Source organism: Megalops cyprinoides, chromosome 13 (genome assembly GCF_013368585.1).
Source record: "Megalops cyprinoides isolate fMegCyp1 chromosome 13, fMegCyp1.pri, whole genome shotgun sequence".
NCBI classification, from domain to species: Eukaryota; Metazoa; Chordata; class Actinopteri; order Elopiformes; family Megalopidae; genus Megalops; species Megalops cyprinoides.
The window spans coordinates 13,389,438-13,402,340 of record NC_050595.1 but is presented as its reverse complement, the minus strand read 5'-3'; the positions used below and the strand labels follow the sequence as shown (position 1 = coordinate 13,402,340).

Below are 12,903 nucleotides of genomic sequence, written 5' to 3'. Positions count from 1 at the left end.
TAGAAACAACAATCATTGTCTCCTGTAAGTCATTGCTGATCTTAGAATGCTAGAATTCTGCTGTGGCACAACAAAAAAATGACTGGATTGCATGGAATAGGCCCAAAACTCCACCTCAAAAGTGCATGGGGCAATGATGTGTAACACCATTACAATTGTATATTAATTTGATCCATTAGCCAGTGGAACAGACAATTCAGTGCCCAGTGCTTTAACTCCTTTCCCCCCTTCCTCATGACGCTCTTTGCCAAGAATGATCTCTGGCTTTAGTTTTTACCTGACTGCAAAACTATCCTTGCCTTTTCTTCACTGTTTTCAATTCAGGTTCAATTCACCTTGCCATAGAGCAGGGTACTTACCCTGATATACTTTAGTAAATACAGAAATGTAGGAATGGATGAAATGTAGAATGCATTTAAAATTGAGAGCTATGCAAGTCAACCTAGAAAAGAGAGTCTGCTAAATAAAAAACTTAAATGTATTCTGAAAAAAGTACCATTGATGTCCCTCAAAAGTACCTTAATAATCTGCCATGAAAGTAAACCAATTTCAGATAAAAAGTAGTTTTCATCACATCACTAAAGCATTGGGATTAGAGGCAGACTACAGCATTTCTGAGCAGAAGTTACAGCTGCACCACGTTAGCAGATTTGTTTGAGGGAATGAGGGCTGAATGCTTGTGCATTATCCTCCTTGGGGTACATTGCTTAGTTAACCTTTTTTCCCTTATTTTCATTACATAGATCTGCCTCAAGGTTAAAATTGACTTTGATTCTCTTGTGGAGACTAAAATGGGAGACGGTCTCTTTCTTCCTAGTCCATATCTTGAGTGACTGGGCTCAATACATGACTGTCATCCCCCGGGGATTTGTGGCAGGCATGCTATCTTTGAAATTTATTTGAGGTACTCAAAATGTGACTATATCACCCGAATAAATTACACTAAAGTCAGAATGGTCTTTTCTTAGAAGTCAAGTCAGGACTTGAGCAGATGTCAGTACAGTGAATCAAGCTGTATTCAAGGCTACACAAAATAAAGAGGCAACATATCACATTCATGAAATTTACTTGGTATAGGGCATGCAATTAAGAGGCAGGGCAAAAATCCTTTAAACCAGTCAGATGACATTCAGGCCTATTCAAAATGTATCATTGTGGAGAGTTTTTATTGTGTGGTAGCTGGTATTGCACACTGTAAGTGGCAGCAGTGTGCTGTATTGATTAAAGTGTTGACCTAGTCGCGTAAAGATTGCAGGTTCAATTCCGACATATGACAGCGATGTTGTACCCTTGAGCAAGGTGCTTAACCTGCAGTGACCTTCAGTAAATATATGGCAGTACAAATGGATACCAGAAAAAAATAAACTAAGTCACTCTAGATAAGGAGGGGTATTCTGCAACCCACAGATATTTTGAAATCAGCAACCAACAAAAAGTAATTTAACTAAGTGTATTTAATATTGTCCAATCTTTGCTGGCTCAAAAAACTCAATAAGACATGCAGCTCATTAGAGTTTGGTTCATTTTGTACCAGCACACATGCTCTGAGCCATACATTAATTTGATGCATACTAATGATCACAATAGAAAGATCCTTTTATCACAAAGTGATTACAATTTAAAGGTCATTTTACAAGCTTCACCTAAAACAGACCAGCACTGCTCAGGAATTACGAACACAGAATTTTGAGCAGGAGAGGATCGCTTTGTCTTTGCATTAATGTTCTCTACCTGAGCACCTGGAATGGAACCCATCATGTTACATGGAATTGAAAAGATCAGACTGTTGGAGGAATAGACACTTTGCAGCCAGGTAACAGCAGAGTGGCTTTTAAAGAGCTTCTATCCCTCAGCCCAAATGAAAAGACTCCAGAGCAAATGAAAGGAGGGCTGAACTGAACAGATTTACCTTTGCTTCTGGCTGAGTTCCAGGATTCTCTGGACATCCTTCTTGGGAACCGTCTCACCATTTTTCAGAGACTGGAAAAGAGAATCGGAGTATTTTATCTTTAGAAGAGAGGCTGCTACCCCTTCAACTGAATGCACTGCTTGTGTCTCACACACAGATTTGGCACAACAGTAATGGAAGAAAAATATTCAAAAAGGTACCTGTACTCAGCATAATTGCTGCTGAAGTACCTTCATGTATCTTGAGGCTAGGAGACTGTTACTGAAAAGCCTGTGGACTCAGGTCTGTTGGTTGCAAGCCCACATGCGGGGTACTCAACTCAATGATGTTGTAAAATATGCATGTAACTATATTTATATGATATGTATTTATATGCTATATACAGTATGTTACAATAAGAATGTATATTGCATGGGAAAAAATACTTCACATACATATATATATATATTCATTGCCATTCCTTACAGGCTGTTGTTCTGTACAGTTAAAACTTCTTAGGGGCTGTTATTCTGCATTCTGGCTAGTTAGAACCAAGATGTTTTGAATTGCAGTATGCTATTTAAAGATTTCTTCATAGCTATTCATTATTATAAAATTTAATCTTGTCCACACCATTTTGGAGTCACAAAATATTCAGTGTTGAAAGCAAGTAATGCAAGTAAACACCTTTGGAAGAGCTGTTTTTAGGTAAGATAAGGCACACAATTTATTTTCATACCTGTCAAATCTGAGTATACTTAGAAATGTCATTATTCTTTTATTGTCTAATCCCCGAACAGTAACTTTTAGCAATTACCCCCTAAGAACATCATCTGCATTCAAATCAGGGTCATTTCTTCTGAATGTTTCCACTGATGTTGCTGAGGAGACAGAGCCAAAGAGTGAGAGAGATGAAGGAATCTAATAATTAAGATGTTCCCAGTGGCTAAGACTGGTATGTTGCCTTGGCAATTAGTGGAATTATCACAAGTGCAGGAGAAGGAATCTTTTACGTGTCTCATAAAAGACACATTGACCCACACTGAACTTAGGAAAAAAGCCCCCACACTCCAGCACTAATTACCTTCATGAGGTGTGCAATTGCAAATAGATACAAATAGAGCCATTAAACCGTATTGCTCCCTGGGTTACTCATGGAACAGCAGTTCTTTCCTTTACCTTAGATCCTTTCCACTAGAAAAGTGAAACCACATTGCAGCCACAAAAATGACAATCCAAGGCCACACAAAGACAGCAGGGGCCCTAACGGGACAGCTGGATGCAGCTCCCCCCCCGCCTCCCTGGGCCCTCACCTCTGTAAACATTGCGGCTTCTGCCAAGGCCTTGAGGTTTGCCAGTTGAAGTGTCATTTTGATAAACTGACCAAACTCTAGGGGCAACGCATTAAAAAAAACAACACCACGAAAAATAAATCACTTTCAAAAGGCACATCTGTTTAATACATAATTGATTACACAAAGAGGTTAATGTGATTTCACAACCATTCTGTTCCCCTGTGAATCACCACCCCCTGGGCCAGAAATGGACAGAAGACTGGCGGGAAGCCTGAAGGAGACTGTCACCCTCCACTATCAGGCCAAGGGTCATCTTCCCCTCCCCCCCAACCAGCAGACTAGCAGAGCGCAGCTGGCCACTGGCACCTCAGGACGGTGTGTGTGTAGATGGAAGAGCATGGTCTGGTGTTTCAGCATAATCTAATCTGCGCTATGCCTGGCTAAACACATCAATTTCATGAAGCCTGCATTAGTGTTGCAGTGACTAAAAACAAAACATGCATTTTAACTGAGAACAAAAGCTAACAAAGCGCCAGAATGTTGAATGTAAAAGGTTTGGACTTTTGAGCACAGTAGTTGAATTACAGTAGGAGTACACCGCAGGCGGTGTTCAGCATTTCTTTCCAATGTTATGGACCATTTTGGTAGATTTGTTTTCAGTCTCGGATTGCAACATTAGTCACTTTATGGATGTTTTTTTTTTCCTTCTAATGGGCTTTCCATTACAACGAAACTCCTTTTAAAAAGAACACTGTTTGAAAAGAAATGGATGAATTAAAGAGCTGAAAGAAATCAAACCACCATTTTGTTACATCAATGTATAAGTTAGCTTCAAAAGAGGTTTTTTATGCAATTGCTTGAAAATGTGCCTTTATCCTTTATTCAATGCTTAATGCTTTAAAGATCAGACTTCAGGCATTGTAGTGTGTGTTGGAAAATGTGGATGTGGATTTTTGCAGTGCTGTCCGCAAGACCACATAAGACTTGATCTAAAATGAATAAAAAATGTTATACACCACATGCTGATTCTGACAAAATTAATTCAGTGGTATTTGTTCACAGCATATAGACTGGAATTAAATGTTATGTCACTTAAATGATCTCACTTGTGAATATTCATTTATGCCTAAGGATGAGATTCAGTCCTAACTTTTTTGTGGGTCATTCTTAACTACACTGAATCCATTTCCTAAAAAAATGAGTTGATGATAGTTTCCCATTTGCTTCATGCAAGTAAAGGAAAATAGACAAGAACATAAAAATCATGAAATTGTAAACAACGTCAAATCTTTTTGACACTTTTTTGACACCTGCATTTGACAATATCTGTAGTTGTGATAGGTTGAACCTCTGACCAACAACAGACAGGGCAGTCAAGTATCACCACCTCCTTGCAAGATCAATGTATCTGATTGTGGAAAACAAATTTTTGAGTTGGGCACACACCAAGTCAGCGGTTCTTAAAAAGGTGGTTTTATATGTGTATGTTTCATTTCCAACAAAACATTTTACAAAACACTTTGTCTGAGTGTTATATTTTCATAGAACTCTCTCTAAGTATGTGTGCATCATAAAACAATCAGAATAATTTACCATATTTTTAATTTGATTTAGTTTACCTTATTGTCAGTGGGTTATTGAAGATGAGTTATTCAAGAAATATGGTTCCTTTTCTTCAAGAAAATACTTCATTCAAGCCATTACAAAAATATGAACAAGGAAAACAGTTCTGAGTGTACTATGAGCGTATTGAAATGGAAATGAGAGCCTCTAGTAATGTTTTAAAGAAGTGTCAGTAAATCATTCTTTTAATCTGCTATGCTCTTATGAAAATGAACATAACAAAAAAATGCTCATGCGAATCTCTGCAACTGTATGCGTATGTATAATATTATTAGACTCTTTTGTATTTATTTGACATGCATATATAACTTGTCTTAGAATACTAGGCCACAGAGCTCCCTCACCAGGGTGCATTTCAAGATATGCACAGCGTGCAGACAAACTTCAGTGAGGGATGAGCATACGTCATGCTCTCCCCAAAGGTGGCTCCCTTTTCCTTCTGCTTGTCCTCTATTTCTCTTTTACACTACCCCTCAAAGGAGCTGATGCCTCAAGGTCTGCAGAGGTCTTGACGCTAGAAGCGCTGAGTGGGATCTCAGAGGTGGACGGGTTTACAGTCTGGCGGTGTGGAGAGGAGGAATCTTTCAAGACAAGGCAATTTCATTTTCATGTTAAGTTGTCAAGGCCCCCATGGCTGACAGAAATGGCTCTGGCACTGGCGTCTCAGCGGACAGTTACAGAAATCCATTAAGGAGAACCTGCTGGCATAGAGGCTGGCTGGCGGGACAGTTCGCCCGAGCCTCTATCTGCGTGCACAGAGGTCTGGGCAGACTGAAATCGGCAGACCCAAGCATGGTGGGATTTTCCTCAGCACTTTGATAGTGGCTTCCAGAACTAATCTGCAGCCAGGCCCTGGGACGACAGGACGAGGTGGCCAGGTTGTCATCCTTTTTGCCATCTGTAATTGGCCACTCTAAATGTGGAAATTAATGAGTTTCCCAGAGACGTTGAGTCCATGACAGTATCACAATAAAATTTTCTATGTTCAACTGGAAAAGCTTAGCTGAAATATTATTCTTTGTTCTCCAACATTCTGTAGCAACAAAATTACATAATATTGGATCCCCATAAAAATCACACCCTACTTATTATAACATATTTGTTCTGCATGACAGAAGTGTTATACTGCATTTGTAACAAAAATGAGGCTGTATTAATAAACTAAAATCACAGCCTGTACACCATATTCAGCTCATAGCTATGTCTGTGCATTGTAGACACAATACAAAACAAAGGTTATACATTAACACTAGCCAAAATGAAGTAATCTTTTTAAGGTTTTCAACTCATTTAGGCTGCTTTTCTGCCAACAAAGTTTGAAAACACAAATTGTCTTCAGATAGTTGTAAGAGAAAGTACAAAACCAAGTTATGTGCAAGGGTACAGGAATCATCTCTTTAAAATATAGTTACATGTACAGTGCATGCAGATTGTAGATGGACTGATGTGAATTACTATCATAGCCTTTTATCAAAAAATTGAAAGGCTAAATCTGACATAAACACGTTTGATGTAACTTTCTGTGTGTGTACTTGATAAATATTTTTGTTTATATGTAGCGACAGATTTTTTTTTATTATTGTTTAAAACCTTGATAAATGCTCAGTGGAACATTGCTGCTATTTATGCAGATGCTTTAAATGATCTTTCTCTAAATTATATGGGTGAGATCATTTTATTGTCTGTAGCCCCTCTGCCCATACACAGGAAAGAGAGATTAGAGGGCATAAGCAGCATCTGCTGCAACAGCAACTGCTGTCTATGAATGTACAAAGATTGTTATACATATTTCAATACATATTTGGTTCCTTTGTTTTCAGGTGCTTGTTGTCAGAAGAGTCACACTTTCCACACTTAGGTTACTGTGGCAAGAAACACTTTTAAGTAAATCTATATATTATGGCTTTCTGTTATCACTTGAATTAAGTTCAAAACCTTGGTGCTGGCATACATGACAGTGAATGGGACAGCCCCCTCATACCTACAGTTGGTCTTTAAGCAATATGTACTGCCCAGATCACTACACTCTGCAACCATGGGGCAACTGATTGTCCCTTCTCGATGGTGTTGCTCCCGCCAGACACAATGTCTGTCTGTACTGGTCCCTCAGTAGTAGAATAAACTCCTCACGGGGGTCAGGATAGCAGAATCACTGGCCATCTTCTGACGTAGACTGAAGACCCACCTCTGCAGACTGCAGCTCACTTCCACCTCAGTCTCCACTCCCTAACACCGGCTACTTGTATTACGTGCATGACTTATGACTTTTTTTTTCTTTAAATGTGTAGTATTGCAATGTGTTTTTGATTATGTTATCTAGTGACTGCCATGTATGGTAGTGTGCGCACTTGGCTTACCTTAGTTTAGAGTCTAGTCAGGCTGCACAAGTGAACTCATGGTAGGGTTTGACTAGTGTTAATCTCATGGTCAGTAGTCTGGGAGTGTTGTTAGCCTGATCTGACACTGCTGCTCATTCAGTTTGAATGTACACACTTTAACTCTTTTGTGCTGGAAGTCGCTCTGGATAAGAGCGTCTGCTAAATGAATTTTCATGTGGTGTAACGTAAAGTATATGTTACGATGTATACAATGGTGATGTTACTTTTATACAGCACTTTTAGCAGGCTATTCCTGAGTAGATATAGGTATATACAGTATATATGGTGGTCTCAAGTCCTGTTGCACATTGTGTCACATCATGTTAAAAGTGTATTTACACAAGCTGCACATTCCTTGTTACAGATTTCTTGTTACACATGCACTTAAAGAAGCCATGTGCGTGGTGTACACAAGGTTTGCTTTGTGGAATCGCAAATGAGTAATTACATGAGGTATAAGCAAGTTTAGGAGTGGTAAGTACTAAATAACAATGGGTACATACATATGGGGCACACTGCACTTGTGGAACAATCGCAAAGGTATTAAGGCCACAATGTAAATTGTGACTCATTAGTTTAATTTAGATGTTTGATTCTGTACAATGGCAGCAATGCATAAAAACATGAAAAGTAAAAAGTCATTTATAAGAAATGGAAAAAGGGTGTTTCACTTATCCAAGGCAACAAATTGACTGAACAATTCCTCCTCAGTTGCAAGCACTAATAGCCTAGTTTGCTACAGGCAGATATGGTCTGGACATGTTAAGTGGAAACGGCACCCCAAGACAGCACAGTTGTTGTTGTAATCATCTTATGCCAGCAGCAGCTTGGATAAATCAGCATTTTTTTGTCCATCAAAATGACAGATGACTTTTTGGTTTTACTTTCAAGGTATTCAAATCTTTGTATGTGACATAAAACTGCAAATAAGTGAAAAAAAGTGTTCTGAGCCAGACTATAGTTCCAATTGATTTAAGATGCTAATTAATATGTGTGCACACACCATTTATATTTACTAATTTTACTAATTCATTTGACATAACCATATTTACATAGTAAATTACATTTCAACATTACATTTACATTTAAAAAAAAAAAAAAACATTCATCCTACAAGATTATGTACTTGCTATTGAGTGTGCTCTCTTATACTGGGTTGGGGCTTATTTTGCCAGTTGACACAGTCCACTCTAAATCTGCAAACGTAACCCTTGTCAACAAAATCATGTACTGTAAATAATCATTTAAAGGCTTTATTTTGTATGAAATGTGTCACAGATACCCTTTAAGTTCCAAATCCAAAGAACATTGGGATCAAAAGAGACACTTCACAGGCAAAGTGGGCTCGACATACTCAAAGGCCCCCCTGCATTCGCAGCCCCCCCAGGTATTAACAGTTCTTCCCACCACCCTATTGAAAAGGAAATGAAAACCCTGACCTTTAGGTTCCCTTTTATGCTGTCCAACTCGTTTGATGTTTTGGAGAGTTGACGCAGGATTCCGGCCCTCTCCGTGAACACCTCCTTCAGCTTCCGCTCCAGTCCCTCATAGCCCTGTCTAAGTCACAGGAACAGAGAGGAGAGATATTCATCCATTTATGTCTGTTGCCTCCTGAACAAATTGATTTGCATGGCCATATCTGGACAGGCTGGAGAACAGACATCTAGGGAGAGATAGCACTTGTGGTATTAAAGCTTGCTGGAATAACAGTGAGGTAATTATAGCTAAAAGATTGTGAGATACAGAGGCAAACTGATATCTCCACTATATTCCAGTTTTTAACAATGTTCATCCATCAATTTCCAATCCCCCAATCAATCTTGGAATTGATTTCAGTTCTATAAGATCTGCCTTGAAATCAGGTCCTGCATCCCCCTCAGTTCAGATCTCCACTCTAACTACAAAAAGAACAGGCATTTACTCACACATTTATGAGTAAAGTGTAGAAGACACACAACTAGCACTAAAGCATTTTTTTTTTCCAAAAAATAAGACATACCACAGAGCTAGAATTTTCACCATTGCCTGAATCAGTGTATGTATCCAAACATATTTTCTTTTCTTTTTTTTAACCATAATGTTAATATTCAGCCACTTCCAAGTTATGACTTAATAAAATAGTTATATTTAACAAATACAAATTTTCAATTTAACTATGAAAAACCTGAAGAAAAAAAAAAAACATCAGTGTGGGGTACTGAGCCCCAGGTGACAACTATGGACTGGGAGTTACTGGCAGTTGCCAGGTGCTGGTGGGCATCAACCTGTTATTTAAAAAAACATCATATTTCACCTCCCCAATAAGCATACTTTATGAACTCTTTGAGGGGCCATGGCAGGATGGCCAAGCACTGCAGCAGAAATGAGTACAGCACAAGAGCTGTGGTGCACACTACTGGTGAGAGATTTGTTCTTCCAAGTAGGCAGAACTATTTTGCAAATGATAAAAAAGGTACAAATACACACAAACTACTTTGATTTTCACTTACAGCTCTATCAACTGAGTATTGGGACCAGCTTATCTAGGTTCCCTTTCTAAGCTCTTCAGAACATACCAACTAACTTACCGTCATCAATTATGTTATCTACAATGTTTTTCATGGATTGTATCAGTAACAATATTACCCTCATTGCTCTGAAAATAGTTGACAACCAATAATCACACTGTAACTCTTTAAAGGTCGATGTGATTTCATTGTTATCCTCCCCCACATTAGTTCGACTTTTGTCAGGCTCCAGTGGATCAATAAAGTTTTGCGTAAGGCAACGTCCTATCTTCGTGCTGCTTTTGTGTATTGCCAGTCTGGCTCCCGGTATTGCAGAACTACAAGAGCAATTCAACAGCAGTTTGTTTGCAGTTACAGTGCAGTCATAAATAAAACCTTTCTTCAATTACATGTTGTCGTAAGCACCGTGAAATGTATCATATTAACAAATGGAGGACTCACTCCATTAAAGGGAGTGTTGAAGTGATTCTTTCAAGACAGGCATGATGATAATATGAACAGTCATAACTGTGGCTTGCTATGGTTTTAGACAAAAAGTATGATTTACTGTGTTTATCACCTTGTAAGTTACTACATGCTATGTGGCTCATGACATAGTTAACCAAATGTGTTTACATGCACATATTCATAAGTCTCTTGTGCAGAGCATTAGAGACTTATGCTGGAGTTACTCTGCTTTTTATCAAAAGTCCACAGTGCTCATTTTTCATAATAATTAAACTCATCATGTGATTAAGAGCTCAGAAGGAACAAAAGTCAGAAACATCTTTGGAACTCCAAGACCAGGAGTGCTGTCCCCTGCCTACCCCTGGTGTAGCACTTTCGTGTAATGCCCTCAAGCTTTCTGTATTGCATGAAAAGATTGATTTGACCTGCTCCCACCTCTGCTACCTCGAGCCTTAAGCCATTTGGCAGAGCAACCTTTAAAACAGAAGGGATCAGTGTTTCTGGAAACAGTGATAAATGGATGTTCACATGAGAATCGGGTTAGAGAACAGCAAGAGAAACGTGGAGGTGGACCCGGTATTGGCAGGCCTTGTTCCCAGGGACAGCTAATTACCATGACGGCCCATCTTCCATCCTCTCACTCAGCTGTCACTGAAGATTGAGATGTAGGACGAATGATGACTGTCGTTTCCCAGTCTGGGTTCTGGGGAACGCCAGCATTTTTATTCATGTTCACCACCGCTGTATTGTCAGTCACATTTCCACTTCAAATGACCTTTTTTTTTCCAGACATCAGACCAAAGTTATAGACCGTTCTCAAAAACTTTGTATAAAAGAGAATGATGAACAATATTCCATGGTACAGCTGTGAATCAGTTTCTTTCATTTTAATCATTTACGTTTAAGCCTCACAACTCCATCAGGCAAACACAATGCATATTTGACTAAATTAACTTAAATGAAGCAATTCCTATTTTATTTAAATGCAACTCAGTACGTCCATTAATGTTACATCAATGGATGTTTCATTTATTCTTCAATATCTATTATAGAAAAAAGGAAAACATGATAAAGCCTTGTATAGAGATGTGTCTGTTTCAGTTCACATGTTCAGAGGCCAAGCCGTACATATACATACTCCACACTGAACATCTGACGTGTCTTCCTCACGGCTCATTGACTGATGAATTAATTGAAAGGGAGGGAATGCCACTGACAATACACATTCATACAATGTCCATGTAATGGTAAATGCTCAGCACCTTTCAACACTTTGAAATGCTGATGTCAAATCCAATCTAGAGAGACTGTAGCACTGCATTGCTCTTGCATTCTGTGTGCTTGAGCAAGCATGAGAAACATCTGCACACACCGCAAACCTGGATGACTTTTCATGGAAAAGACTAATTAGAAAACGGTGCACCACAGCTCTAATGAAGAACTGACACTGACTTGTTCGCCAACAGAAGGAAGGCAGTGTTTTCATGGCTCATGTAAAATTCCTCCTCAAAAACAAAACAATCAAAACCTTGTTGCTATGGAAAACGGCCTTGTCAACATGACTAACAGCAGCGTAGTTAGATTGTGAGTTGTGATCTCCAGCAACACAAGGATGTTTTTGACGCATTGTGGGACCAAAACTGTCAGTCAGACTCAATTGTATCTGTGCTGGCAATTGTACTTTCCTCAATTGTCCTGCAGTTAAATCACAACAGGTTAAATCACATCTCTGAAAATGCACTGCACTGCTTCACGTGGAGACAAGCAGAAGATATGAAATCTTAATATTAGAACAGTACACCTGAGGGACAAATATGACATGATGATATACATGTCACACATATGATTCACCATTATATTGTGCTTGCTTAATTTATTGAGGACTTCAGGGTCTGTATTCATTACCCAATAGAATTGATCCTTGTGAGGGGAAACAGAACAGCTTTGTGATTCAAGAGCCCTTCTGACTCAGAGAAGGCTCACATTATAGCACTCCACTTATACACAGGAACAAAGTCTTGTCTCTACTGCCATCATAATCAGAGAAGAATTGGCCTTCACTCATAAAAAAATGTGGCAAAATTGAAATTATGCGATGACCTATTTCCCATATGTTCTGCTGGCAACCTCTTGAACACCGGAATTGATAGCGGGAAGCAGACAAGTACTTGTGTTGGTAACTGCATGTTGTCAGACAAACAACCCTCGGATTGTTCCCTGCTCTCTGTAATATTTTTTGTGCCAGTGATCACATAATTACCCAATTTTACTAGACACCTCACATTTTTTCATTCCTTTACGATCATCTCTGCCCAGAGAGGGTGTTGCCAATAAAACAGCAATGAAAACTAGGAGAGTGAGGCTTTGTATAACCCGTAGCGGAGTGGACCTGTCAATCATGGAATAATGTGGGCCAATCAAGGGCACGTGACATTTTTTCTGGTACTGGGGTTCATGTTGCCTCGTTCCAGCATCGCTTCTAAACGATGCCATTCTGCCCATTTCAGACATCAGTTGATGCATACTGAGAGTGAACACCCCTCCTGAGTAAAATGTGTGGTTCTGCTGTAGAGCCACTGCCTTTGAGCGATATGAGGTTGACCCCTGCATGTACATTAATAGAGCGGTGCTGATCTACTGCATCAGAAGGAGAGATATTGAGGTCCTCAGCTGACAGCTAAGCTCAATACAGGAGGAAAAGGCCAAGGCACTTTATCCCATGTAGGGTAATAGAGGAGAAAGGCCTTGTTTTCTATTGACTAGGG

General features: G+C 39.2%; 1 protein-coding gene across 2 annotated transcripts in view; it reads right to left on the bottom strand.

Moving 5' to 3' along the window:
* luzp2 (leucine zipper protein 2) overlaps positions 1-12,903 on the bottom strand; it is a 126,987-nt gene that overhangs the window by 44,425 nt on the left and 69,659 nt on the right. For both annotated transcript variants that reach the window (XM_036543697.1, XM_036543698.1), the window contains exons 2-3: positions 8,624-8,741; positions 1,910-1,980 (exon numbers count right to left, since the gene is read on the bottom strand). In XM_036543697.1, the coding sequence (XP_036399590.1) occupies positions 1,910-1,980; positions 8,624-8,741 (189 nt within the window). The remainder of the gene's footprint in view (positions 1-1,909; positions 1,981-8,623; positions 8,742-12,903) is intronic.